Consider the following 22,611-nt stretch of genomic DNA (forward strand, 5'->3'; position numbering starts at 1 on the left):
CATCATTGAACTGTTTATGCCCCGTGTGCCTTGTTGGGCTGTATCTCACGTTGTGTGCCCTCTCCAGCTCCTAAAGTGTCTGCGTACATCAGGACTGCACAGGCATTTATTGTTCTCAGAAGCAAAGCTGAGGAAAACTCTCAGGCACAAGTGCTTTTGAAGCAGCTGTGCTTTAAGGCTTTCATTCCACACTCCAGAGGAGACCTAATGTGGAGGCCCCGATCCATCCGTTGCAGTTTCCTTTCACGTAGCCCAGGGGCACTGGGCTTGGATAATCACCAGTGTGAGATGCTTCCTTCTTGGAAAATAAGTCGAGGGAAATGTTAGTTGGAATAGCTCTGTGTCAGTCAGTATCTGCTCACAGTGGAAAGACTGGCAAATTCTGAGAAACAGAATGATCCTTGGGTCCTGTTAACATTTTAGAACCAATTCAGTATGTGACATGATTGCAGTTAATTTGCAAAACACTTGTTAAGATTCTGCCAAACAACTTAACAGTTACTTCCCAGTTCTCATTAGGTGTTGTCACAGCTTCCTAAAGCAGATGAGTACTGTGCTCATTTTGGAGGTGGTTGACAATAGGAAAGCAATTGTGTGGCTGTTTTCTCTGGAGCCACATGCTTAGTTAGGGATCAGTTAAGATCTTAAGTTTCAGGGTCTGTAAATGTTTGTAGGAATACAATCAAATGGCTTCAACTGAAATCATGGATACGTCTCTGTCAAAGCTGGCAGTGGAAAACCAGGAAACCTTTGAACATGAGTACAGTTGGTGACTGCTCGAGACCAGATATCCGGGTATTCCAGGGACGGATGGCCTGTCGGAGTCCTGGTTAGGAATCTATGCTGCTCACATACATAAGGGTTAACCACTAAAAAATGTGGTTAGTTGTGGGATTGTTTTCTTCCTTGGTCTTATGATAACTTGTTATCCCATTTTGCGCAAAGTTAATTGTGTTTGAAAGAGAAGATCTAATTAGGAACCAATGACTGCATGATGCTGGAGCTTGTGTTCTGTTTTCTCTCGTTCAGGACCTGAAATTCAAGCAATTATCAGAGTCACCAAACGTCACGATTGCCAGCCCCAAGCAATGAAAAATCATGAGTCAGAAATCTTTTCCTTCATGGCCCTAAATTACAAGACTGGATTAAAGTTCATGACAGGAAAATAAAATCAACTGAGGAATAGAAATGTATTTCTTAAATACATTTCTTATCCAGATATTCTTATCCAGTGGCATGCTTCAGGATGGTAAAGCTTTCAGAAGACTATCAGATACCCATAGACAGACTTTCAGTAAAATTGTGGAAGGCAGCAGCGTGGAAAACTCTTCTTTGTTTGTTTTTAAAGTGAGAAATAAGTCCCTGATAGAAGCCCTTTCTCTGCCTCCTATTTAAAGTATAGCAACAAAGTGCTCACAGATGAAAGGAACAGGAGATGGATTTGGATCTCCTCTGGACCTCATTTTTGGAGTGTCTGAGCGTCCACACAACAAGCTGTTCCCGTCAGTTTCAGTTGGAGTTACAGCCTTCCAGTGCCTCTGAAATCAGCCCCGTTACAGAGAGATGCTTTATGCTTTGGGGGTTTTAGGTGAGTTCCTTGAGACTTCTAAATAGCACAGTGCTCCTAGGTTTGACAAAAAAATAATTCACTTTCCTCTCTTTTTTTCCTTAGCTCACAGAAATGTGACTTATGCAAAAATAGATGTAAATAACCATAGTCCAACCAGACAATTTATTGTTTTAGTTCTTCTGGCTTTCTACCCGTGGCAGTGATATTTTAAAAAAATGTAGCTAATCTGCTATGGAAATCCAGGTGTCTCATAAACAAAATACGAGCTTCTCTGTATTACTACTACTATTTGGAAAACAAAGGGGACATTTTCAGTGATGAATAATGCTTGTAAAATAGTTTACAGAGATTCTACCTCACTTCATAAACAAGTTAGGCCGAAGAGAGTCCCAGATGATTATGATGGGGAGAGGCAAATATTTTTTCACACAAATTTAAAAGGTTTTTGATTGTGCTTCAAAGATGACTGCTTTAAAGTAATGAGTGGTGTGCTGTAGAGGAGAGAGGGGAAAAAAAAGAGTGAATATTGGCTCTGATGTGAAATCAAACAGTTTTTGAACTGCACGTGTTTTTAGTTTGAGAAGTGAAATGTACTCTGTCATGCTTTTTAGAGCACTCTGCTAAATGTTTTACTTTAGTCCTGGGCCATCAAACTGGATCATATTCAATTATTTAGAGAAACCTCAGTAATTTTGATTTACCCTTAATAGTGTTTAATGGAAACACTTCTGTTTTCTGAAGGTTATTGAGTTCTTTGAAGCTTAATGGTCAAGATTTTAAAGAGGAGCAGTCACCAACTTCAAGCCCTGATGTTTCCCAGCCAGAGCTATCTTTAGAACTGAGGATTGTCCATTTAGACTCTTTTTTTTTTTCCCCAGGGATTTATTGAAAATATGGTGTCTGTATCCTGTCTGTGTGCAGAGAAAACACAAGTAACTTGAGCCCAGGTGAGCCTAAGATGATAGCTTACTTATTGACGGACTCTGCAAGGCAGAGACTGTCTCCTCCTAACTGTAGACGGTTACTCAGGACCTAGTTCTGTGCAGTCCTGATCACACATAACATCTCTTTGTGCTGTTGTGAAATAAAAATAGTTGGTATTCTGCTAGCACCTGTCACCTTGGTATTTTCCTTTGCATGGATTCCAAGTGATTTCCTACGTTAGTGCTTTAATAAACATGAATAAAAGTAATAGATACCTTAAAGGTGTTGATATCGCAGCTTGAAATGGATATGAAATTGAATATGAAAACAGCTTGCCCTCCCAGTTGATCTAACATCAGGCATCCCAACTTCTCAGCTGACCAGTCAGAACAGGAGCCACAGCAGATACACAGTGCCTTTTAACTCCCCAAGAGACCTGTCTCTCAGCAGTGCTGATGTTGTTCTACTATAACCGTGGTAGGGCTGCTGTGAATAAGAGTGTGCAATAAACACACCAGACTTGCAGTGAAGCTGGGAGCTTCAGGTGTCCACAGCCTTGTGGTGAAATGAGAAATGGATATATGCTAAAAGGAAGTGCTGAGGTCATACATCAGCACAGGTGACTTTGCTGCATGTAGCTGTTACGGGATGCTCAGTTTTAAAGCATGAGTTGTACTACTACTATTAGATTGAGCTTGTGATTATAAAGAAAATATTTAATTGGACTTTATTTCTTGTACTCTTGCCTCCCACTCTTCTATTCTATAAAGCAATTTGTTATTTTCTTTGAACGAAGGGTACTTCCTCTGTCTGGGTGACATATGGACTCTTTCATTGCAGAGATTTATGTGCTTAACCCTGAAAATTAAGAATTGATCGCAGATACCTTTCTATCATTCATACCCCCTGCTATGATATTTAAATCACAGCACCAGAGGTCTGAGAAAGTTACTAGTTCAAAATGAACTTTTAGTTAGCACTTTCAGTGCTTTTTGTTCTGACAGGCGAGGGAATCTCCGTCTGGGTGGCAGTGGTTGCTGCCTGTTGGGCTCGATGACTGATGTACTGAGGATCAGGTGAGGCGGGTGGGAGTGAGAGCTTGGCTGTAGCACAGCTCTCTCCTTGTTATCCTCGCCTAGGGTCCCCTGAGCACACTTGGGCTTGTCACATGAAGTCCCTGATTTGCAGTGCAACTATATCTGGAGAGTCTGTGACCCTTGGCATTTGAAGACAGAATGTCAAATGGGGATTGAGACTTCGGCACAGGCTTGATGTTCAGTTTTTTCCCTCTTCCGTAAAATGCACAAAGCAGTACCCTTTGGAGAAAGGAGCAGATTTGGGTATCTCCTCTGCAGCCATTTGCTCCTTAGCTGGTACACAGGTACAGCGGGGCATCTCATCTGCTCGGTGTGCATTTCTCAATGACAGAGCATGCTATAACTTGGTAATAAAATTGGTTTCAAACTGGGCAGATCTGTGATTAGCTAGGTAATGCAACAGCAGCTGGAGATCGTGAGCATCTGATTGCTTCTTTATCATCCTCCTCTTTTCACTTGTTCTTATTTTCTTCAGCCTCATGAATTCAATTCCCTGTGCACAGTTTCCATGAAAACAAGGTATTTAGCTGCGGTATTTCTTCCCATCTGAGGAAAATCTCATCTGCTAAATAAACCCCATAAATAATCTTTCCACAGGCCTTCTTTTCTCTGCTTACCACCCTCCCCGCCCCATCCCTAAAGCTCTCTTATTTCACACTCCATTAAGTCATGTCAAGATTTTAATAAAGGCAAAAAAGGAGAAAACTGAACCTGTTCACCTGACCCTGTGAGAAGTAGCCTTGTTGAAGTCATAAAAAAGTGACATTTTTCCAAAGCTTGTCGGGGACCGTGATTATTTGGACTGTAAATCAATAACATATCTGCACTTAATTAAAGTCAGCGGTGGATACTGCAGGGGTTGTTCCTCCAAACTGGCTGCAGTTAATGAATTTTTGGATGGCTGCTGTCAGCTGAAGCATACAGGGGAATTACCTGAGCTGCCCTGATTTATTCCAAGTGCAGTGCAGCTCTTCCAGTCTACACATAATGAATATCTGCATTTTTCTGTAGTCGGTTTTTGTATGTATTTATCGTTATAAGTCTAGTGACAGTAGGCAGGCTGAGGATCCCGTTGCGCTCAGAAAGCTTACAGAAGTTATTTACCTGTGCGCATGCAGACATAGAAATAAAAGCCTTTGTGTTTGTGTACAAACTCCCTGTTTCTACACAAAACTGCCTGGTGATGTCTTCCTGATGTTATCAGATCTTCCAGAAACAGCTACATCTTCCTCTCTTTTTATGTCTTTTTAGTGTGTCAGATTCCAAAAAGGGAAAAATGGTTCATTTTCTTTAAAATAGGTAAATAACTCCGTTTTCCTGTCCCAAAGGTTCTAACTATAACCCCTGAATGTGTTGTGTGCTGTCTTTTTCAGCAGCAATCTGAGCTCTGTGTTCTGCAGTTTGCAACTCCAGGGGGATTACCTATTTTTGGTTTCTTAGAAATAAAGTGGGTTTGCAGAAACTGGTTTACCAAACTCTCCAGCTCTCTTCCCCCAGAATAGTTCTCCGTCAAGGTTATTTTTTCCCACCCCCCAGCTCTGCCACGTTTTCTTCATGTTGTCTCCATCGCTTGCTGGTTGGGTTTTTCTTGTGTGTCTCTGAGTGTGATTGTAACACGTAATTTATATTGATTTCAACTGATGGCAAATGTATCCTGGTGCAGTGTGGGAATGGGGAAGGGGAGTGTTTGTGCACACCGTACCCTTTTGTGTGTTCTGTTAAAATTTCTTGTCATTTCTGACACCGTCCAGCAGAACAGGAGAGGGATATGTTATATTCAGGGTAACTGAGTTAGTTCCGTTTGTTCTCACTTATTACCACAAGCCTATATGGGATGAATGCCGAGAGCCTGCCGTGGAGAATTGATTTAAATCTGAGAGCTGGCCAAGAAATGCTGCTAATTCCCTTGCAGATGACCAGAATGGAAGAGGTGTCAGCAGCCTCGCTGCAGAGCGATGGGCTCGGGGGGCCTTCCTGCACAGGAAAGGAGAGGCTTTCCCGGGGAGATGTAGAGGTTTTCAGGAAGCAGAGATTGTAAATGCTGTTTTATTTCACTGCAAAAAGTGTACTTTTACTGTTTCAATCCAATGCTTGGAAAATAGAAGTCTAATTTTTGTGGTTGGTTTCAAACAGAAGAGAAAGAAAATGAAAAAAGGTAAGGACACATCCTCAAATACCTCGTATTTCCTCTCTGTAAAGCCCTTACAGCACCACTGTCAAGGTCCTGATGTCTTTTAAAAGATTCTGCAGCTTGAGGCGATTCTTCTGCAAGTTTGCTTGGGACGTGCTGAAGATCCCTGTTTGCCTGAGCTTGGCTGTGTGTATGCAGAGAACCTGGCTGTGGGTGGTGGTGAGGAGGTGCAATGGGATCGGTGTCCGCCGTTGGACACGGGGTCAGCAGAAAGCCCTCCCTGGCTCCTCCAGGCAGCGACCCCTTTAGCTAATGCAACATGACGCTCCTGTGTACGGAGGTGACATCTGCACGGTCCCCTGGGCTGGAACAGGAGGACATCTGTGCTGCGAGACGTGCTGCCCTTCTCCAGTGCTTCCTGGTTTAACTGGATAAAAGGCACGCTGTGTTTGAAAGCTGGTCCAGGTTAGGTCCGATGGGAATGTAAAGTCAGTTCCCTGAATAATTCCCTCTATATCGGAGCCTGGAGAGGAGAGTTGGGGGCAGGCAGTACTGTTTCCTAAGCCCATGGATGACACAGAGGATGAGGAAGTGACTTGAAGGTGGCCCAGGCTGGGACTGTAACCTGTACCCACATCTGAGGGTGCCTTGCACATGGAACCGCACAGGGTGCATTGATCTCATCCCATGGAACATACGTTCTGGGGCAATCCAGCAGCTAATTCCAGTGTCTTTCCCCCTGCGAATAACCACTACACGTGTATTACAGGCAGCTGGGGCTAATGTTACGCCAAGTCCTTGTGATGAGAAATGTCACAATGGAATAATTAAATATTGGGGCTTTTGGGACAGGCACTGTGGAAATTGCCCTCTGTGGCAGCTGCAACATTTATTAATAATTAAAGCTGTGCCTGCTGTGCTTTTCACTAAATTTGTTTCATTAATATTTTATTGTTTTAAAGAAAAAAAAAAAAAACAACGGTGAAGGTGGGAAGAGAGCCTGTTTCCTAAGCAACAGCAATGCACTTCTTTGCAGTTATTTTTAAAGGCAGGTTGCTTCATTTAAGATTTGGAACCAATTATTGCTGCATTGCTTCAGGCATCCGGAAAGCTGCCTTGCTTTTTTCATTTTCTTTATTTCTAATTGAAAGACAGAGCGAAACAGCAGCTGGGTTAAGCATTGTTGTGATGGTTGCTCGGCAGGATCTATGACTGCCATGTGAAGAACATCCCCATGCTGTCATCCCTCTTTGTCCTTCCCATCCTGCTCTCCCTGGCCTTGCAGAACCTCTTGGGCCACCGAGCAGTTCTTGCCCCAACCGTGGCTTCTGCTAAATGCACAGATGCTCCCTCTTCCTTTGCGTCGCAGAGGTGTCATCAGCTCCCACTTGTGTGTCCCCAGAGGCATGGCCTTTGCCACCTCCAGATGTCCTTTGACTGCAGCGGGTGGTTCCTGATATAAGGTGGTGGCTGAGAGGGGTCAAGCAGGGATGTGCCCACGTGTCCTGGTCCTCCTTCCAGGGAGTAGCACCATGGTTAGGCTTTTGTGCACAGTATGGGTGAAAAAGCAAGGGGGTGGCTGTCTTCTGAGGCAGCAGTTCTGGCTGGGAAGTACAGCAGCGTGGGCAGCAGTGTCAGACTCGCTGCTCGGTAGCTTTGGTTGATGCCATCATAGGCTCGTATCCTGAGAGAAGAGGAGCCTGCAGAAGCCGAGGCCGTTGGCATGTTCCACTGTTGCCCTACAAGAGCTCAGTGGGTCTGGTTTTTGCTTCTCCCGGGCTGGGACTCCTCTGGGTTCAGCCGGGGCAGGACCCTCTCTGCAAACAGCAGTAGGGAGCGCTGGGTCGGTTATTCCAGTAGAGCCCAGGGCCAGCGCAACACAGCCCTGGTCACGGAGGGGTTATTGGTGTGCTCTTCTTGGGGATGAGATGGAGAGGACAAACACAGTGACTTGCTGTCCATCTTACAAGGCAGAATAACCTTTCTCCTCTGCCCCCAGATAAATCTAATTCCAGAGAAAATACTGATAAGTGCCTTGATCCTCAGTTCCTGATGATAAGTCTTCTAAGTATTCAAGAATGGCGTTCTCTCACTGCAAAGAGTGGGATAAATTTATACATATTTTCTTATACTTTTTATCAGTCTTACCCATATGTGTTTGTCTGTCTCTCAGTATGTGTTTATACAGTGCTTGATGCAGTGGGACCTTAGTCTAATACAGAAAGTTTTTTAGGATTTAGGATACTCTATCCATCCATCCGAACAGCAGTTCGTCAGTCCTGCTTAAAGCGAAACTGGAAGGTAATAGCAATTAAATGAGGGATCACAAAGAAAGGTGAATCACACTGTTTTTCTCAGAGATAGTGGGTGTAAAAGTGTATGAATACCTTGTTGAACCACTCAGCGAGGCTTTATTTGGGTACAGCACCATGGAAATAACACGGATGGGACAGTATTTCTTTTGCCCACTTTCTAACACAGCAGCAACTTTGTCCATTTGCCCTGGAAACAGAAGAGGGTGTGGATTTGCATAGCACGAGCAGTTGTGCTGAAGACATCAACTGAATGCTGTGAATGCTCAAATGCTCTTATTTATTTAAAAGGAAAAAAAAAAAGAAAAAGAAAAAAGACCCAACAACAAAAGAAAAACCCCAAATCCTTCATTATCAGTAGGTACACGATTCACACTGTTTCATTCCACCAGCTGTGCTGCTTTCCACAGGGCTTGCCAGCCTCCCCAGTTACTCATTTATGGGGGGTGGCTCCGTGTGTGTAGGGTTTTCCTGTGTTGATTTGAATTGTCCCTGTTGTTGGAGCGTTGGCAGAAGCTGGTGGCAGCGCAGTGCATCACGATCCTCTGCTGTTGGCTCTCTTGCCGGCAGCATTTGCGTGACATGTTCCAGATTAGGCAGCTTGAGGAGAGGCTGTTAAGATAGTACATATTTTTTGGTTTATTTTAAGATGAAATTGGAGATTTAGTGGCATTGGTTCTCGTATTGGTTGTGCAACAAGGGAATATATCAAATTAATTCCAAAGGATTTGCCGTCTAAATAAATTTAGGACTAGGAAGGAGGAGAAGAGAGAATGTTGACTTCTCCGTTTTACAGAGAATGAATTCAATTTAGAGGACTTGGCTTTGCTAACTCAGGTTAGTTGTATCGCGATAAAAACTGTTAAAAAGGAACAGTCCCAAATCCCTGAGCCATCAGTATTTAATTCCACTGGCTGTCCCAAAGGGAAATTAGGGCTTTCCATGGAAATTTTATCTTCTGTCAGATTTTATCCAATGTTACTTAGCTTAAAAACATCTGCTTTCACAGTCAAAAGCAGAATAGTGGCATGGTTATCCCATAGTGCATTTCTAGTTTGTTTTTCTAGTGCTGGTTTGTGCACTCTAAGAGCAAATGGTTGTGCTTTCTGAGCACGCATTAAGTTAATTTGTGTGGGGAGCGATAGCAGGAAGCCAATTAGAGGTTTTTTTTTCCAGTGTGATAAGATGCAAAATGTGAAGTTATTCATACCTCATAAATGCTTCTCTTAATTTTTTTGTTCATTCAGCAGCTCGTTCCTCAGTCTTGCAAAGCAAAGAAATAGGGTACTTTTAGGTTAGTTTCCAGGGACTGGACGGTGAGGATGGGTCCTTTTCAAGCACAGCTTTCAGGTATTATGGGATTTGGAGGCCGTTGAGGACAACAAGGAGGGGGAGTCTTCAAGAAACACTCAGCACCTGACAGTGTCGGGCTTAAAGCGCAACAAAATACCATCTTCTCTCAAAACGAGCTGCTGAACCTTGGGAGAGATGCAGTGTGTTATCGGAGCAGATGGAGTGACATTTGTTACTCGTAACAAAAATTTAATGTGGCAATTCTAACCGCGATTTACCGCAGGACTGCCTGCTGTTGTTAGACACGGGAGAGCAGCGCTCGGAGCCTCGGTAAGGGCTGTCTGCCTGCCTGGCTTTCAGAGAGCACACCTTGCTGATAAAGGGGGGTTTTTCCCCTCCCTGTGAATGAACTGGTCTGTTCTCCCTCATACCTTTTTATGGACAGTCTTGACTGGATGAGTCATCTGCAGTCTCGGTTGAAAAGCTGATAAACAGGGAAGGCTTGGGCTTTATTTTGTTTTTTATTTGTGTTTATCTTGTTTCTTTTTTCCGGCAACCTGGTCTAGTGGGAAGTGCCCCTGCCCACAGCAGGGGGGTGGAACTGGATAGTATTTAAGGTCCCTTCCAACCTGAACCATTCTGTGATTCTATTTCCAATGAGGGGTGGCACAATGAAAGTATCTCACTTCCATTTGGGATGTGAAGAGTTAATATTTTAATAATCAGAAATAGAAGGATGATTTGTTCTACCCCGCTTCTGCAAATCAAGATGCTGTGGCAGCGAAAGCTGTGGGGTCACTAGGTAGATGGAATGATACACAGCAATCGACTGCACACCAGTACTTGGCTAAATACAGCAATTTCTCACATTCTACGTCTGGAATCAGTTCAGGTTTGAACCTCAACTCCCTATAACTTACCTGAGGTGCCTTCTTGCCAGTATCATACTTCACACGCCAGTGCTGAAATTCCTGCAACAATTTTAAAAATGAGTAGCAAATAACAGGAAAGTATGACCTTTTGAAAAGCAGTCCTTTTCATTGCAAACGCCAGACCGTATGGACAAATACAAGCGGGAGAAATGGATGCAGCAACTCACAAAGATAAATAGGAGCCTCTGCTCAAAGCAGATCATCAGCAAAAGCAGATTCCTAACTTCTTGTATCTTGAGCTGGGGGACATGGGTCTGCCACAAGGAGCTGGGAAGAGGTTTTGCCTTTGGCTTCATTTTCAGAAGAATCAGGAATTCTGTCACAGTGATGTGTAAAATGGAGTGGAAAATACTGGGAGATGTTTCAGTCCTTTGGTTCATTTATGTGCTGATGTTATGGTACCTTACAAGGTGCATATTGCTGCAGATCGGACACATGTTTGCTTCATCTGGTTCCGAGATCTGGTCGGTCTGTCTGTCTCTTCGTCCCTCTTCTCTTCTCTTGACTCCACACCTGGGTGGTGGGTGTTTGCAGGGGGCATTCACCGAGGAGAAGACCGGAGGAGGGCCCTATCCATAACGTTGTCTCCTTCCCTTCCTTGCAGGGGTTGTGGAAGCCTGTCTCCTGCACATGCTGAAGCGCAGGGCTGCTGGCTTCCTGCGGACCGACAAGGTGGCCGCCCTCTTCACCAAGGTTGGCAAGACCTACGCGGTAGCTGGAGAGGTGTGCAAGAAAGTGCAGGAGCTGCAGCAGCAGGTGGAAAGCAGGTGAGGCTGAGGTCTGATTATCAGCAAAACTCATAGCACATGTGTGCAGCATGGGGAGGATGCAAAGACGGCTTGATACACGCAAAGGGGTCTGGCTTGGCCACGTCTGTTAAAGCTTTCTCTCTTTAGTTTCTGTAACTCTAAGGAAAATGTTTTAGCAAAGGGGCAGAGTTTGGGAATTGAGTCTTTGGTGTTCGTTTTCCTTCCCAGTACAGTGGATCAGCGCGTCCAGCCCACGCCACACAACAAAAGTGAATAATAACTGGTGATTTTAGCGAGCGCTCACAGTCAGGGTGCAGGGAACCAGTTTGGCCTGTTGGTGGGAAGGGATGTGGGTGGCAAAAGGAACTGAAGAACAGACTCACTGGAAAAGCTGTTTTGGCGTGCTCCTTGCCAAGCCAGTAACAGAAGAGTTGTGGGTATTACTGTAGAAATAGTTAAATTGATGGATACAAGGACTGATAGGAAGAAGGATGAGCTCAAGCAGCAGTGGTCAGCAATGAAGGCCTCTTTATCAACTTGCTGTAGGAAAGGCTTAGTCAAGAGACCTTGATTTCAATGAGTTGAATTGAAGTCTTCAATTATTGACAGTTCTTTAAATTAGCACTTAGTTTGCTCTGTAATTTTCTGGCATTTATCTTTATTAGACTTGTCATTATCAAACTTTGTTGTGTAGTTTTTAACAGGTACATATCTATTTTTGACATATTTTTAAATTGTGTGCCTACTGATAAAGACTGGGATTTTATTAAGTTTAGTTTTTTAAATGTTGGGAAGAAGGATGCTTTCTACTGAAAATTCTCCACCTTCCTCCTCGGTTAAGAGCCCACATGAACCCTGCTCTAACCACCAGAGACCTTGGGCTGTGTCCTCTCATAGAAAGGAGCAACTGAACTTAAATTCTGTGGTTTCTCTTGGAGAAATTCTGTGTGTTTTTCAGCTATTAACAACCACAGATTTTAAGTGCTGTAGAAAATATGCCCAGCAAAGAGAGTCTATTAGGAAATACTGCAGGGGGTGGACTCGCTTCGTTGGATGTATAAAACGAGGCAGAAGTGCTGTTGCAGTCTCATTGCTCCTGAGGCTGTGGCTTAAGGAAGCCCCTGTTTAGGATGCAATTAAACACATCTGAATTCCTCTGATGTCAGTGTGTGTATTTCACAACGCACAGTTGTGGATTGTCACTGTGTGTGTGTTGCCTTGTAGAGGTTCTGTCATGGCCTCGTGCAGGACTAGGGACTCTGTAAATGCGGAGGGGAGTTACAGATCTCACTCAAAGCAGCCCCCAACTAATGTATTTAGCCTTTGTAATTGAAGATGTCCCTGAAAGGGGACCGAGTGCTGTCAAAGAATGGGATCGTTTGAGAACATGGATTTTCTGCTGCAGATTGTTGAAGATGTCAGGGTTTATCTTCTTGTTAGGACAGAATTGAACCTTCTTTCTGCTATTTTAAGGGGAAATTTTTCTGGGAAAGGGATTAAGAGTGTTAGTCTTCCCCTGTCAGCCCTGTGCAGTGTGGGGAGAGCCAAGGCAAACCTGCAGTTTTGGGCAGAAGCTCTGCCCGTGCTCAGCTTCACAGTCCACCTTTCTCCTCCAACTGCATAACGTGACCTGATGGAGGGGTATGGACCCATCACAAGGTGTCATCGCATGCTGTGGCAGAGCTGGCACAGCTTCACCACCTGCTACGCTGAGGACACATGGCTTAATTGCATCGTGTATTTTAGGAGGAGAGGATTTGGGGCAGTGCCCCACCAGTGCTGTCATGGGAGACTCTGTGTGGCTGGTACCCCCTTATAAAATCATGCCTTGTGACTTGCTGCTGCATGTCAGGTACTCATCGTGGAGCAGTGCTGTCACCTTGTCGCCTTGTCTCACATAACTCATGCCACCGGCAGAGCTAGCAAGGAGGGAGGAGGGAACACAGACTCACCTTTCAGCTGCTTTGCTAGGCAGCAGGAGAGAGAAACGGAGAGAACAAACCCATTTTCCTTTTTGTGGGCCACTTTTTAGAAACTGGAAAGCTCCAGGCAGCACATTCAGCCTCAAAATCAGTCTCTGGCTCCAAATCTGTTCAGGCCATTCATTATCTCAGCAGTGACAAGTGATAATTTGTGTCAGTGCCACCGAGGAAGTGCAGGGAGAATTGTTGTCAGTATGAAAATGTGTTTTGGACACCCGTACTCAGTGGATGGGAGGTGGGTGCTCACTGCGGCCAGACACCCGCCGTGGGTAAGAGCATGTAGAGAGAAGGCACAAAGCTGCTCCCTGGCCTGATGCACGTTGCAGCTGCAGCCATGAGAAGCTGTGCAGTGCCACGGCAGACTGGGGTCTATGGGGAAACCATCCTGTTCATGTGGCAAACACCTTCTCACAGCGTTCCTGGAGCACAACATGCCTCTGCCCCTCGTTGGACTGGGGTCATGTAGATTTTCTGGCCAGCGATAACTCCACAGAGAGGAATGACAGGTCCACGCATGGTTCAGAGACCACCGTGCCGAGCAGCCCCCGTGTTCTTGTTGACAGCCATGCTCGGGAAGGCGTTCTGCTCTGTACAGCCAGTTTGCCATCCTGCCACCAAAAGGCAGCATTAACTCCTCATTTCTGGGGTGGACCTGTTGCTGTGCTGGCTGATGCTGCAGGAAAAAGCAGGGGGTCTTGGCTGCGAGCAAGCTCCCAGCTGGCTTTGGATGCTCATTTGCTATAGCTCTAGTTTCTCAGTTTGATGTTGCTTATCCCTTAGTTGTCTCGTTGTCATTCTGTGGGTGGCAGGAGATAGGATCTCAGTGCCAAGGCGCTAGCACAGACTGTGCTATAGCTATATATGGTGCTTTAGAGAGAATGAAAAGATGGGCCTGTGCCCAAGGATTGCCTGATGATGGTATGGCAGGAGGTCCCTGGAAAAGCTCTGCCTGCGTTATCTCAAATCCTCCTGGTCTCAGTGGGAATATCGCATGCTGGAACTTTTGTGCCTCCTTGGGGCCGTGGCTACCTTCAGCCTGAAGATACCAGGCAAGGCTGGGAGACAAGAAGCTCTTTTTACCCTGTGGCTTTCCCAACTAAGTCTGAAGCTTTGTTTGATAAGAAGCAAACTGCTGTTCATTAGGTGCTACTTATTTCCTGCTACACTTCGCATTTTGTTGTTTTTTTGTTCTCTTGGGGTGTATGGTCTGCAATGGATTTACAGCCTATTCATTTCAGCCTAGTATGGGGGAGTTTTGGAGGAGCTCAAACGTTGGGCTTTTCCTAAAGCTCCAGAAGTGGAAAAGATACTTTTGGTAGGTGACTACCTAGCCCAGCCCGAGATACCTAATATAGGCCTGTTTGGGGGCTTTCTTTAGAGCTTGTTTAGCATCTGTCTGTGAATTAGATAATCTTTACAGACTTATTCATAACTCAGAACTAGGGCATATCCTATTCATAACTCGGAACTGAGGCATCCCAAATCATCAGAGCTGTGATTTTCGGAAAATCCCTGATGCTGGACTAACTAAACTCCACTCCCCAGTGGCAGTGAGCACTAACGCAGTGCTGTAGCTGGTATAGAGATACGCATGTCAAGATTCAGATACGTGCTGTGTGTTCCAACACCTCTCCATGCAGCTTTTCAACTGGGGAGCTCTCTGTGAGGAGAGTCTGATTTCTGACTACTTTTACTCTGTCTCCTTTTGCAGGAAAAACCAGCCAAATGGGCAGGAGCCCCTCAAAAGGCAGGGATCAACCACAAGCAAAACACCTGTCCTGACACCTCAGGCCATCAAACACATCTGGGTTCGGACAGCACTGATCGAGAAAGTGCTCGACAAGATCGTGCAGTACATTGTCGATAACTGCAGGTAAGGAAAGAATCAGAAACACAGGGACTTGTTGGGCTGATGCGTTTAGGTATCTACAATGAGTGATTTCATCAAAAGTCTTCTGCAAACTTCTGTGATCAGGCTTCTGGTAAGAAGAAAACCAGTTGCACAGGCATTTAGAAAAAAACGTACTTTTGTTTTGAATCATTGACAGTCTTTCAGACAAAAAATGTTAACAGCCATAGAGCTTTCCAGAAATCAGCTAAAAAACTAACTTGAAGTATATTAGGTGCCCTAATTCTAACAGGACCTAGACCTTAGTGGAATAGAAATGTCCTCTAATAGGTCAGGAGTGCTTAAATCACTTATATTAGTTGAAAATAATCCTTTGGAACTTTAGGATGTCAGGGAAGAAGACGCCCTTTGTAGATGAAAGGGGGGGAAATGAGCTTAGATCAGGAGGAGTTAATGACATAAAACCTTAGGGTTGTGAAAACGGTTCTTTGAATCATGTTTCCCTTTTAGAAAAGTCAAGCTTTGTATAAAGTGAATCTTCCCTTGCAAAACCAGAGAAGAACATCAATGCTTTATGGATGTAATCCACAGAGACTCTTTAAGAGAAAAAGACAAGTTCTCTCTATTCTGTCATTGCTTCCTACTGTCCAGCATTAGCTTTGGTTTCCCAAGAGGTGGTTCTTAACTCTTACCCTTCCTGCCCTTTCATGACTGATAGAGAATTACAGGGCACAGTGGGGACAACTCCCCATAAGAAGAGAAAGGCAGGAACTCTAAAACTTGATGAGGTCCCAGAAAGATACATCGGTACCCACTGCTATTAGGATTTCTTTGCAGTGGTGCTCTTGTAATTCTGCACTGGAGGGACACATTCTTGGCTCTCCAAAGCCCGTGGGTCTGAACAAGGAGAGCTAGGGCAGAGGAACTTATTTTCACTGTATTTTCCAAGTTTGTGTTACTGTTTTCCTTGTCATCAGCTTTATTTTCGTGATCTATCTTGTCACTGAAAAGAGAGAGAAGGGAAGAAAGGTCTTTGTGCTGTTCACAGCAAACTGTTGCTCTGGGATATCCAATGCCAGTTTGGTTTAAGTGCTGTGTGCAGGAGAGACGGTGAAGGGTAACTGCGTCCCAGAGACATAGTTAATGGAAGCATTTTAGTCCTGTGTATCAGTGTCTGCTGATACACGGATAAAAGGATTTTATAATTTTTTTTTTCCCCACATATTTCATCCAGAGACTTGTCAAGGAAGTTTGGTCTCAATTGTTCCATTACTGTGAATTGTAGATGTTCACCTTACTGTCTTCTCCAGCCACTCATTTGAGTTAGGCTCAAGTCCTTAGTTGCAGGTGTGTGATTTTGAGACCCTGACTCAGGGAGTAAAATGAACCTCTTCACAAAGGCTTGCTCTCATGCCTTTTTGTGACATTACTGCTCAAATGCTCCATGTTTAAGTCCTTCAGGTTTTCTGTTCTTGAGGACCAGAAGGTGATTAAGAGTTTGAGCCCCATCTAGTGGAAGAGACAGTGGAGGATAATGGCAGTTCAAGAAATTTGGGTGTTCTGAATTTCTGGCTATGTGGTTTTATGTCAGCTTTGTCTGCTGCAATTGGGAAGACTTTGGGGTCATTGCAAGAGCTACGATTTGTAGCAGTTCATCGTTCTTGACAGTGTTTCAAGATTATTCCTCACAGATGGAAGAGATGTTTAAGAATGTGTGGATCTCTTCGTCTCTGTGGAAAACTGACAAAATTGCTTGCAGAGAGTTATTGTTTGTCTCCATATTGCATTAGTGCCCAGAGCCCCAAATCAAATATACTGGGTAAACACATTTAGCAAAAGGCAGGCGCCTGCCTCTCAAGAGCTCAGTTCAAAAATAGATGAGGCAGAATGAGCACACTGAGAGGAGGTGACTTGCCGGAGATTGCACAGCTGATGGAGGGCAGAGAGTGGATCTGTAGGAGTGGTGGTCACCCTCTTAAATATAGAAGTCTGGAGTGTAGCTTTACTGAGCTGGTTGTTCTAGGCTACAGTTGTGCTCCATGCAGATCTAGTCAATGTTATTGAGATAGTTTAGGAAATGATCTAATTCTAAAGCAGATGTCTAAAATAGGCTGAATTAATTACTCCATAGCTTTCTTACAATGTATTTTCACGATCTTTAAAAACAGTTCAGGACACAGCACGCTGTAAAAGCCACCTTTACTTGCAAACCCAACACAACATGTCTTCTTTACGAGATCAGTAGATGAGCCAGTCGCGCTCCATTGGAGTTTAGGGGAGATGCATGTATTGGTGATTTCTAGAAAATCCTAGCAACTGCTTTTCCTCTACCTGTCAAGTTTAGGAAATATACAGGGTTTGGATCCCTTTGGTCTCGTCTCTGACTTGTTTAGATACAGAGTTTTTTTATCGGCCCGCTGTGTGAGAGGCTGTATTTGATAATCACAGCAAAATTCTGTTGCTGGAATTTTTGTGTTAGAACATGTGATATTTTTAAAGTCAGTGGACTCATGCTACTTGGAGGCATAAGAGTTTTTAAAAATAACAACCAGTTTTTAACTGGGCTCTCCTCTTTTATTCCTAGTAAATATTACGAAAAAGAAGCTTTACTGGCAGATCCTGTGTGTGGCCCAATACTGGCTTCTCTTCTAGGTGAGTTCTTGCAAAGTTACTTCTTAGGCTAAAGAAAATAAACTGTTCCTTAAAACATTTTGTATTATGACGGTGTTACAAAAGGTGACTTTTTATCCCTAACATGTAGTTTAGCTATTTATAATAGAGTAAGTTGTTTTGTTGCTTACGAGACCGGCAAGACCAGTCATCTAGTTTTGTTAGTAATTGTTGGTTGGATCAGAGAACAGAGTGGGAATGGCTTTTTACGGAGTGCTTGCTAGCAGATTGCAGCTGCTAGTGCTGCTATGGCAGGGTGTTGTATCCTACAGGAATATTTTTATACAACCCTAGATAATAGGACCTGATATGTTGTTGTATGTATTGTCTATATTATGGGCTTGGCTTGAGAAGGAAATCTCACTTTCAGTACTTGGCCAGCAGGACAAGACTAAGTATGTTCCTGAACAGACTCAGAAGGTGTCTCTTTTGGGCTGTTTCCTTAGTTGGACCATGTGCTCTGGAGTACACCAAGCTGAAAACAGCAGATCACTATTGGACGGACCCTTCAGCGGATGAACTTGTTCAGCGACACCGGATTCATGGAGTACACGGCCGCCAAGACTCTCCTTCGAAGCGCCCAGCCCTGGGAGTAGGTATTTACTGTGTAGCTGTTTTGGAGTTAAGGTACAGGTTGATAATAAAAAACAACCCCAGGAGGGAGATCTGAATCTAGAACAACCTTTCTGTAATGGAGCCTTTATCACAGATTAGAAGTCCATTTGAGCCCAAATGTCCTCTTTATGTGTATGTAGAAAAGTCAGAGATCCAGGACTAAATTCTTTTAACACTTGCGATCTGACCAGGTAGCTCACAAGAAATTATGAGCTGCCTTGGCCAAGGGTGAGTAAGAGTCCAGGTCATTTCTCTGCAAGGTCTCCTGGCTCCAGAAGTTGTTCCACTCTGTGGAGATTGGTCTAAATGTTCCTGTTTTACTGGCCTGCCAGTACAGTCATTCCTGACGTACCTGATCTGCCTTGTCTGTGTTTGTGTGCTAGATCCGGAAGAGGCATTCGAGTGGGAGCACGTCAGAAGATCGCTTTGCTGCTTCGGCAAGAGAGTACGTGGAGTCTTTGCACCAGAATTCCCGAACGCACCTTTTGTATGGGAAAAACAACGTCTTGGTCCAGCCGGTGAGTACACTGAGTTTTGGGCCAACACACACAGCTGCTGCTGTGTGTGGCTGTGATTTGAAAAGGCAGCAGTGTAGGTAATAACTTAGGTTTGTCAAGTACTCACTTAATGTCTTGTCCTGAGGACAGTGCTGCCTTCCCACTTGACTGTTACGCTGAGGTAGATTAAGACGTGACAAATGCTTGCACTGCCCAAGCAGTGTCAACTGTGAAGGGAGCCTGTAGGGAGGAACAAACATACCGGCTGTATTTCATAAACCCAGTCACCATACTGTGTTTTCCCCCTCTTTCTAATAGCAACATTAAATATCAGTCCTTTTGGTGTGAAGGTTTCCCTCAGCAGCTCCTAGATAATGCGCTGCTCTGGAACTTGTGGGGCAGAGGAAGACTGAAACATGACAATTACCCTTGTGCACCTGAGTCACCTGGATCGTCTGTTTGTTGCTTCTGTGAACAGAAAGATGACCTGGAGGCAATTCCTGGGTATCTCTCCCTTCATCAGTCAGCAGATAGTTTGACATTAAAATGGACTCCAAATCAGCTAATGAATGGAACCCTTGGAGATTCAGAGCTGGAGAAAAGGTAGTCATTGCGTTTAGGAAAGGATTGGAAGCACTCGCGGTGTTTATTTTTTGTATTCTTGGCAATATGACATAAGTGTAACAAGGCTGATTTAATTGAAGGGCTTCTGAGTAGTGCCTGAGTTGAGGTGTCAGACAGCTTCGGTTCTGTTTCTGTCTTGCCACAAATGAAGCAACTTTCTAAAGGTCCTGTAATGCACTTGGGTATAAGGCCTTTTCAAAAGGAAAACAGAAGCCCGCTTTTATGGGTGTTTGAGGGAAAAGGCTCAACACTACCCTCTATCATTACAGTTCTAGTACCTCCCTTCAGAGGGACACAAATCACTTGGCAAGCGTGGCTAATTTCAGCCTCAGAAGAGAGACCTGCAATGTCATTATCTTTCATTAGATCGGTTATTCATCTAATTTGGATTCTGCTTCAGAAGAAAGACGGGTAAAGTTTTGAACCAGGCAGGTCTGTCTCCTCAGGGAAGGCTTCCCTCAACCCCAGAGCAGTGCTTTCAAACACATAATCCACACTATTTCTTTTCTAAAACTTCATGTGTATTTTTTAATAGAACATTAATGAAACCCTCTGCCCTTGACTTTTGTTGCTAAACTCTGTCGAGGTTGTTCCCAGAAGGGTTCAGAGCTGTTTCCAGTGTTCATTCTGTAAGCTCGAGCCCCAGCAGATTTACATCCTGCTGCCCATAAATCACATGTGAAAGACAGACCTGAACCCACTGTCCTGAACCCAGCTACGAGACCGTCACGAAGTCTGTGCCCTGGGGTTTTAATCTCAGCCAGGGCATTGCTGTAACCTGGTGTGGGGTCTGGGGAGGAAGGGGAGGTGAGGAGGGAGAGGGAGATTATGGAAAGGTGGGTCCCAGATGTATCCACTGTGGAGAAGTAGTTCCTTTGCCTTTTACTTGCCTATTAATTTACCTTAATTGACCCAATTTAATAAGCAGTTATTAACTTACGAGAGTCTTTTTATTGGGTGCTTGGAACCACAAGCACTCCTGAATATGGAAAAAAAAATGTTTCCTGTACTTTTTCCTTCCCTATTAGTGTTTACTGGGACTACGCATTAATTGTGCCACTCAGCCAGATCGTCTGCATCCACTGCCATCAGCAACGTAAGCATAAACCTTCTTCTCATGGGGCTGCTCCCAAAGCCCCTTTCTGCCGGTGAACGTTAATGTTGCTGCTATTTCATGTGGTGCCTGCTAGGGGTTTATTGCAAAAGGAGGCAAACTGTTTTTCTTCAGATGTCTTCACCGAAAGGCCTGGCAGGACCTCCTCTGCCTAACGCTGCTCCGGTTGTCAGCTGCTTTCTGCGTTCTTTGGATTTTCTCTGGGCTTTGTCTTTTCTGAGCATCTGTGCAGAGCAGCGCTTAGGGAAAACTGTCAGCAGCAGGTATTAAACACAGAAGCTTTGGCTTTATAAGCATGGGCCTGCATCCATCGACCGCTGCAAGAAAGACAAGGGGGGAAAAAAAGCAGGTCTGTCAGCTGTGTCTATGGTGGGATCATCAACCTGTAGAAGGGAGCGTGTGTAACCACAGCCACCCTCTGTCACCCTCTGACCGTCGGATTCCCAGTACCCCATTCTGCTCAGTGTAGGGAGAGGAATCTGCAACAAAACATCTCTCCCGTTGCTTTCCTTACCACAGGCCTAAAGTCAAAATCACAGCGCGATGACAAAGAACTTGTAGAAATTTTATTTTAAGTCAGATTTGAGTTACACTTGGACTAAAGGACCTTCAACTAAGAGCCCGTTTTAGAGGGCAGTTTGTGTATATTGCTTTAAAATACATAAGCAGGAGAGCCCCTTGACTGATTGCTTTTCCTCCCTCAGTGTCATTAGCACTTCTAAGTAGTTACGGGCGTATGGGGACAAGTGTTAAAATCTAGAATCCTGCCTGGCAGAGGGTGACAGTTGCAAGGTTATTTCAGGTCCGTTTGCCTGACTTTGATCAGCTTCCCTGGGACACTTCGTGCCTGTCTGGTGTTTCACTGACTGGTCGGATACGTCACCGCTCTGCTTTGTGCCAGTTCCAAAGCAAAAGGGGAATTATGTGACAGACGTGAAACACGACAGCCTTTGCTGTTCTTCACCGAGAGCGCTGTTTCAGTGGCGGGTGCCAGGCATACATGTACACAACATGGTTTTTGTTGTTTGCGCAAGGTGACAGACACTTGCGGTGCTGCCACAGCTCCTGGCTACCAGAGTGGAACTGGCACAGCCACGATGCCAACACCCCCTGCTCTTAGAGACCCCCCTTTACCCAGGTGGCTCCAGTTGCCTCAGCTTCGAAAAAGGAAATTAAGAACCTAATTCACTTACATTCTTTTGAAAATTGTCCAAGAAGCAGATTATTATGCTTAAAAGAGTATCCAGAGCCCAGGGTGGCTTTCCTTATTGTGCTAAATTTCTAGCAACAGTGAAGATAGATGAGAAAAATTTACGACAGGGAATGTGACTTGCTAATTCTCACAGGAATAAAGCTGACAGCCTCTGGTTATATCCAGTAGGTTGATTTTCATTCTAAATTGTGTGTCCTTTGTCAAGTTATTTCATACACCAGAGACTTAGTTTAGTTATTCCTTTATTATTTATTATGTTGGTGTTCAGAATAACTTTAAATGTTTTTGCATGTCACAGTTTGCTTGTATCTTGAACTTCTTTAGGACTTGAGGACTGAGATCATCCCTAGATCGCATTATAACTTACAGAGGTTTACTTATCTACTTAGAGATGATCATGAGTAAAATTCACTGAGAAGGTAAGAGCCAAAAATAGAGGTTCCGATGTAACAGTGTGGACTCCCCTTGTCCTCCTTTGCAGCAGAAAGCAGATGGACATTAGTATTGGTGAGTCAGGATGGAACTCAGAGGCCTCCGCTGCACTTCCCCCAAGGAGGTCACCTCCTTGCTTTTCTCTCCTGCCTGGAAAATGGTCTTCTGCCTCGTGGTCAGCTGGAACCACCGCTTTGGTCCCAACAGGGCAAGGTAGGGCTGATCTTCATGTCTTTGTTCAGCCAGCATCCTGCTCCCCTGAGTCTGGGCATTGATTTCCAGCTGCTTTATAGTAAAGTGGAAGGCAAAATAACTCCATTTAGTCCAATCTGATTCTTATAGAGATAGTCTATAAAAATTGTTCACACATCCATTACCCCATTGACCAATGAACTGGCATCTCCTATCGTATCAAAATATGAACCCAAACGAGAGAGACCGAGGCTCAAATGGACTGGGACATACTTGCTGGCAGTGGCTTGGATTATTGAAGTAGCTGGTGCCCAATTCCTATGGATTACAAGAAAAAGCTGTGGATTAGGTACAGAGAAATGTTGTGTTATGTACACCTAAACCACCTGCGTTATGTGATTCTACTGTTGTTTTC

General features: G+C 44.4%; 1 protein-coding gene across 2 annotated transcripts in view; it reads left to right on the forward strand.

Moving 5' to 3' along the window:
- The window catches only part of SGSM2 (small G protein signaling modulator 2), a 54,948-nt gene that overhangs the window by 15,079 nt on the left and 17,258 nt on the right, over positions 1-22,611 (forward strand). For both annotated transcript variants that reach the window (XM_074160503.1, XM_074160504.1), the window contains exons 3-10: positions 10,864-11,026; positions 14,702-14,863; positions 17,424-17,491; positions 17,956-18,101; positions 18,508-18,642; positions 19,100-19,224; positions 20,274-20,341; positions 22,057-22,217. In XM_074160503.1, the coding sequence (XP_074016604.1) occupies positions 10,864-11,026; positions 14,702-14,863; positions 17,424-17,491; positions 17,956-18,101; positions 18,508-18,642; positions 19,100-19,224; positions 20,274-20,341; positions 22,057-22,217 (1,028 nt within the window). The remainder of the gene's footprint in view (positions 1-10,863; positions 11,027-14,701; positions 14,864-17,423; positions 17,492-17,955; positions 18,102-18,507; positions 18,643-19,099; positions 19,225-20,273; positions 20,342-22,056; positions 22,218-22,611) is intronic.

This window comes from Numenius arquata, chromosome 18 (assembly GCF_964106895.1).
Source record: "Numenius arquata chromosome 18, bNumArq3.hap1.1, whole genome shotgun sequence".
NCBI classification, from domain to species: Eukaryota; Metazoa; Chordata; class Aves; order Charadriiformes; family Scolopacidae; genus Numenius; species Numenius arquata.